Genomic DNA, 7052 nt, shown 5'->3' on the forward strand with positions numbered 1-7052 from the left:
AAAAAAAAAAAAAACCTAATATAAATTGAATTCTATTTAAAGCTTTTCTCAATTGCAGCATTGTTTGGAAGTCAAGTTTATCCGCTACAAGTTTTTTAAAAATTTTACCTACAGTAACCTCAAAAAATTTTTCAAAATTTTTAAACTATACACTTTAAAATATTTAAAAAAAAAAAACACACACACACACATCAAAAAATTTTTTAAAAATTTTTACACTAAAATACAATAAAGTTTTAGACTAACAGCCGAAAAACTCACCTTCCAAGCAGCAGGGAAACACCAAATTTGTGATGATTTGTCTTATCGGCAATATTTCAAGAAATTGGCCCATGGTAGTAATATTATTGAAGGGGATAAGGATGCCAGCATAAAAATTCTCTTTATCTTCGACATAAGATAGGGAGTCATTCACAAATATTAATCCTCTCTCCAACTCCACGTCCATCAGATCACAGACTGAATGATTGTGATTATAATAGAAACCGATTCTGGCCACGTGGAACGAACCGGTCGACCTGATCCCTTGAGAAATCATCGTGTGATTCTACCGTTTTCTGTTCTGTTGCTAGTACCAGTACACCTCTCCCATTTGGCCACTGCCCAGTAGCGGCAGTCCTATAAATATCCCTCTGCAAACCGCCTTCCCACAATTTCTCAATCCCATTCTTCTGAATCTTCTCTCCCCATCTCCTGAAGCAAAGAAGCAGCTTGATTCTTTTCCTTAATTGCCGCTGTACTTCAATCTTCAATCTCCCTGATAGTAGTAGAAGTAGTAGTGGGAGAAATTACTTGTAATGGGTTCCCGAGAGTTTGTCGAGTTGATCCCGGGTCTGCCGGAAGAAATCGCTCTGGAGTGCTTGACTCGGTTGCACTACTCAGCTCACGGGGTCGCCTCCCGAGTCTGCAAGTGCTGGCTTCATCTGCTCCAGAGCAGGGATTTCTACTATCACCGCAGAAAAGCCGGGCAGACCCACAAAGCTGCCTGCTTCGTTCAGGCCCTTCCTGTTCCCTCGGAGTCCAAACCGCTGGGCCCCCCGAGTTACGGGATCTCCGTTTTCGACTCGGTCACCGGGACCTGGGACCGAGTCGACCCGGTTCCCAGGTACCCTGCTGGGCTGCCCTTCTTCTGCCAGATTGCCAGCACCGAGGGGAAGCTCTTCGTCATGGGCGGGTGGGACCCGTCGACCTGGGACCCGGTCAGGGACGTGTTCCAGTACGAGTTCACGACTCGGAGGTGGACTCAGTGCGCGGACATGCCCTCCACCCGATCGTTCTTCGCGGTGGGCGCGGTGGAGGGGCGAATCTTCGTCGCCGGAGGCCACGACGAGAGCAAGAACGCGCTGAGCTCGGCGTGGGTGTACGACATCAACGGGAATGAGTGGAGCGAGCTGGGGCGGATGAGCGAGGAGCGAGACGAGTGCGAGGGGACGATCATCGGGTCGGAGTTCTGGGTGGTGAGCGGGTACGATACGGAGACGCAGGGCGGGTTCAAGAGCAGCGCCGAGTGGTACGAGCTGGGAACGGGTGAGTGGAAGCGAGTGGAGGACGGGTGGAGGGTGACCCAGTGTCCGAGGTCGTGCGTCAGGGTGGGAGGCGAGGGGGAATTGACAAGCTGGGCCGAGTGCGACTCGGCTGTGCGAGTCGGTGCATGTGGAGTTGACCTGGGGGAGAATGCCCTGGTCACGGGCTCACCTTATCAGGGTGCGCCCCATGGATTCTTCCTGGCAGAGAGGAGCAGAGGAGGGCAAAATGGCAAATTCACCAAGCTGGACGTCCCTGACGAGTTTTCTGGATTTGTTCAATCCGGTTGCTACGTGGAGATTTGATTTGAGTCTCTCTTTTTCTTTTTTTTTTGGGGCTCTTTTTTTTTTTCCCCCATTTTCTGGGGGCTCTTTTTTTTTTTTTTTGTATTTTAAATATCGGGATTTTTTTTCTTTCTTTTTCTTTCTTTTTTTAAGAAAAAAAGCCGGTATGACAAATGCAAACTAATATAAATAGTAGTAGTAGTAGTTTTAGTGAAGCAATTAGTAGGGAGTAAAATTTCTACGGTGGTAGCTAGTAAAATGACAAAGGGTAGGAGGAGCAAGAGTGATGAGTGATGGGGATGAAAAAAAGGTTTGTGAAGTAATTGGGCCTTTGTATGATATTATATTATAAGCCCTCAATTTTAATGCAATTGAATTGATGATACTTTCATCTGTTTCTTTGCCTTTTTTGGGTGCTTGCCTTGTCCTATTCATATCTTGAATTTTCTTTGAACCCTTTTTGGCATTTGCACAGCACATGTAGATCACTTTTACAGATTCTGATTTAAATCTCCTTTTTTTTTTTCTTTTGGAGAATTGACGAGTTTTATATAACAAAATAAAAATTTACACACCCTAATCGTTAATTTTTTCCTCTTATCTTTCTTTACAATTCTAAGAAAAGCAGGGTGAAATTTTGATTAAAAAATAATTTTATCAACTCTATTGAGATAACGAGTTATAAAGCTAGCAGTTTGATTACATTGACGATATACAAAAAAAAATAATCAGCTCCTTGAAAGATGAGATTAAATCTTTTATATCAGAATATACAACTAGAGCCTTCCAAGGACAGTCAATTTTGCTATTTAAAATATCCGCAGCAAGAGCCTTCCTGTTTGCTTTCTCTGCTTTTCATGCCTTCCTTTTTTAGAAAAAAAAAAAAAAAGAATTTAGGGAGGAACATTAATTATGTTTTACTGCTTAATCAGGGCCTAAACTTTTGTAGTCTTTAAGACTTGGTGGGGTAGAAGGTTAAAAGTTGAAACTTGTCTCCCACCACTTGCCACTTCTAAGTGGTTTAAATTTAATGCGAATGCGTAGTACATTCGTCTAATTTGATAGTTTTCGTATACTTAATAGGTCCGGTTGGACTCAACTCTGTCCCTAAAATAGGTTGGAGTAGGAGTAGGTGTAGAGTAGATAAGTGACGATTAAAAAAAAATTAGGACCTAAATTATTTAGGTGGCAGAAAATAATATGGAAGAGAAATATTATTGAATCCTTAGGCATTAAAGTCATTATTTTTCTTACCATTTTTATGTTTTTAACATCATTTTCCATCCCTTTCCCCTTCCCACATTGTCGAGAATTCTAAGAATCCTCAATTATATTATGTTTCGATTGACAAATAGATATTTACATATGAGTTCACCTTCGTCACACTTAATTTTGTTGCATTTTTGTGACGGCTTTGCTCTGCTAGAAATGCAGGCCACACGATCGCATGCTTTTTTGTGATAAAAACTACACAGTAGCATTCTTTAGCCTTTCGAGGGAGTTGGATACTTTTGCTGCGTTTCGTACTTAAAAAGGACCAATATTTAGGCCCCACGCTATATTCGCACTTTTATGCTGGTACGGATAACCGACGGCATGGATCAAAGCCCATGTCTAGTCTAGAATAGATTAAGGCTCACACTTAGGTACGCGATTAACCGACGGCTGCAATTAAACCTGTCGCACATGATTTCCCACAATAATAGATTGCTGTAAAAAGTGCAATTCGTGTAAATCACGGTCCTAATCACAACTCGTTTTAGATGATTTTTAGTTACTAGGTGAAATTTAAAAGTTATAGGAATTTAAATCTCTGCACTTGCAATAAAATTTGAAAAATTTGAAGGGTGTGTGACAGTGTGCACCGTTTCAATCTAGAGGTTGGAACCATTCCGTTTAATCTTTCTTGGCTGAATTAGCCCCTCTTTTAGATAGGTTAAGAGTACGAGTGGGAGTAGGATTAGTATAAAAGCTGCTGATTGACAAAAAGGGAAAAAAAAAGTAAACCATGATCCCCTGGATCATAATGTAGTACGAAAATAAGTAGTAGATCGTTAAATTATTATCTTTCCTTATATTTATATATTTTCTTTATTTAAACTTACATACCTTTTACATATATTTATTTATTTTTTTAATTAATTTTATATTTATAAAAATATGACACTTAAAATATATCTTAACGACTGTCCTGCGAGCGCTCGTCAGACAGACCGTTTGTCTTACTGTAGGCATAACTATTGCAGCCGCATTTTAACACAGTGGGACTTGGGAGCACATGCTCTGTAGGAGTAGTAGCCCCGTAAGGTACAAGAAAGAACATTCTCTTGGCTGCTGCCTCTGGGATTGCTTTCATCACTCAAACACAGGCAGCAAATTTGGGTATTATCCGCAATCAGTGCCCCTTCTAATCCAACTCTCTTTCTAGGAGAATTAATGCTAGTACAAGTTTGTTGATATATCCATGAATCCATCTACTAAAGAGCAGAAATGAGACGTGGGGAGCTGTTTATAAATGTGGAAAAAACACAAATTCTCTTACTGTGTTGCGTTGGCCTTGACTCTTGACTAAGTAAATGGGAGATTTTGGAAGATGCCCAAATCAGAGTTTCTTTTGAAAATGTTAATAAGACAATCGATCAGGCAGTTGAATTGAAGTTCAACTCGATCAAGGGTGGGATTTACTCGACTGCTGAAGAACTTGATTGCTCACAATTTGTCTTTGACCCGTTATACACGTCACAGATCGATTTCTGATTGTGATTGCTGGTATATATATAATCTTTTCTATACTGACAGTGTATACAGTACAGTGTCAGCGTTGAATGAAAGACAACTATGCAAAATTTAAATTTAAAATTTAATTTTTACACACATATCATGATGATCAAACGGTGACAGTATATATACAGTCAATATATATATATATATATATATATATATATATATGCAAGACCTGTCATTGTTTGTATTCAACTCGTTAATTTGTTTCAGCTCTTCAAGAAAGAAGTCATTCTATTGTGTAATTGACCTGAAGAAGTCCGCCTGGCGTTCTTGAATTCATCTTGGAATTCTCATGTCAGATTTCGCACGTCTTGACCACCTTTTTTTTTTTTTTAACAGTCTGATAGAGGCAATTGTACACCTCGACAAGTTTTCTGCAACGCCAACACTGATACACTGATGATGCTATATATAGTAGTTTTTAATGGTTGAATGGATCAAAAGGGTCACCATTCCTTCCAATTATCTCAATAAAACCAGGTCAATGACGACTATCCAAGTAGAAGATTGGACCCAATCCTTCCCCCTTAGCCTTAAAAAATTCCGAAGCAGATCGATCAATTTCTAATTTCAATAATGATTTTCCTCCCAAGGCAGATGAGGGGAAAAAGACTCCATTTCTTTCAAAGATTTTTAATATAATTAAACACAAAAATCATTATATAGCCATCTCCTTCGAAGGGCAAATAGTAGTATGACATGCACCTGCACCCGCTGATTCAGGGCACGGACGGTTGCACCAGGCGATTTTGATCATTATCAACTACGCGTAACTTTTTTTGTACATCGTGTAACTTTTCTTGCACATCGCGTAACTTTAGAGCAAATTTTTGTGCGACCCACACATGACGTGAAAATCGAGTTATAACTTGTAATCTCAGCCGCACAAATTTTTGAGGCCAAATCATGATCATTAACCGTTCAGGGACGGTTGCAGGTGTCCCTGCCCCATTTCGTGCACCTGCACGCAGATAAAGACATCGTACAATGCACTCAGATTGAACCCACCAATCACAAAAATGAGTGGTTCTTACTATAGATTTCAGATTCCCCCTTTTTTTTTTTTCTTTTTTTTTTGTCGGCTGCTTGCAGCAATTTGAAGTCAAGTGGGGTGGGATGATTTTTTTTCAAAAAAATATATAAAAATAAATAAAGCGATTGTCATTTAAACTAGTAGTAATATTTTTGGTCTATTGGATGCCAAGAAGCCACACACATTATTGTAAACTTTGCAAAATTAAAAGAATAGTCTTAAAATATTTTTACAAATTTTTATGTCTCTATTATGGTGCAATAGCCCTGTAATAAGTAGAAAAAAAAAAAACAAAAAAACAAAAATCATTTTCTTTTTAATATCTCTCTCACAGAACAGACGTTTTGAAACTATTAAAATTGATTATTATTTGAATAAAGAATAGTTTTGATGCTTCCAAAACACAAAATCTCAACAACAAGAGACGACAATCAAACCAGAAGAATTTAAGAGGATGCCCACCAGGCCGCCATCATCTTCTTTATCTCGGTCCTTGAGTGGGTGGGAAGTGAAAGCTTTCAATAACAATAATAAATTAATGTCATTGGCTCGAGACTGATAAAAAACCGGCCAGGGATGTCTTTCTTCGTTCTACACTGTTGATGTCGGAAAGCTTTAGAAAAAAGTTAAATAGTAGAGGTATATATCATTGATCATTCATAACACACATTCACTACACGTACACAATCCATTTCATATTTTATGGACGCGTCACGTCGAATGGTTGTCTTGACCAGCTGCTACTGTTTACCCCCGGCGCAACCCATCACTCTGCAGCTGGGATCGCGAAACAACTGTAAATGATCCTCCCAACCACTCGTTCTCTCGAATTCTGCCTGAATCAGAATCAGAATCAGAAGCTTATGGTGCCGGCGCCTTACCGTCCTTCCTTCCTTCCTATTCTTATGGTGTAGCAACAGAATAAGCTCCTAAATTGCCCGCGACTCCGGTGAATCAAACCCATCGCCTAATCACTGAATATACTCCAGGTCTTTACTCCGGTACTAACCGAGCATGGCCACCAAAGGAGGGACTTAGTTCCTCCCTGTGCGCAGGTCAGAGGGTTGAACCCCCTAACTGACACTTTCATCTCCAAAATTTCTTGGAACATGGCCTGAAGCCTCTCAATAGATTCAATAGGTCCATCTACCTCCTCTATATACCCCAATATAGGACTCTGATGTTACACAAAATTCGCCCTCGCAATAAATAAAAAAAAAAAAAAAAAAAAAAAACTCCGGTACCGCACTTTAAAGTACTAGTCTGAAAACAAATCAATTGGAAAGGGATGCAAGACCTCATGCCTGTTGTCCTCTCCTTCAGGGAGGAGAGGGTCCAAGGGGAACGAAATTCCTCGAAACAGCCTCAAAAGATGAGGGAAGTAAAACTAGGCAAAAATAAGTTCGAAACATAAAACAAGAACTGAG

The 7052-nt window shown here is 39.8% G+C and overlaps 1 protein-coding gene across 1 annotated transcript; it reads left to right on the forward strand.

The window, feature by feature from the left end:
- The first annotated feature begins 471 nt into the window (after window positions 1-471).
- On the forward strand, window positions 472-2193 carry LOC113693922 (F-box/kelch-repeat protein At2g44130-like). The gene has a single exon (XM_027212699.2). It carries the CDS (start codon window positions 798-800, stop codon window positions 1827-1829), a length of 1032 nt encoding a protein of 343 aa, XP_027068500.1. The 5' UTR covers window positions 472-797; the 3' UTR covers window positions 1830-2193.
- Window positions 2194-7052: the final 4859 nt, after the last annotated feature.

Source organism: Coffea arabica, unplaced genomic scaffold, assembly GCF_036785885.1.
Source record: "Coffea arabica cultivar ET-39 unplaced genomic scaffold, Coffea Arabica ET-39 HiFi ptg000040l, whole genome shotgun sequence".
NCBI lineage: Eukaryota > Viridiplantae > Streptophyta > Magnoliopsida > Gentianales > Rubiaceae > Coffea > Coffea arabica.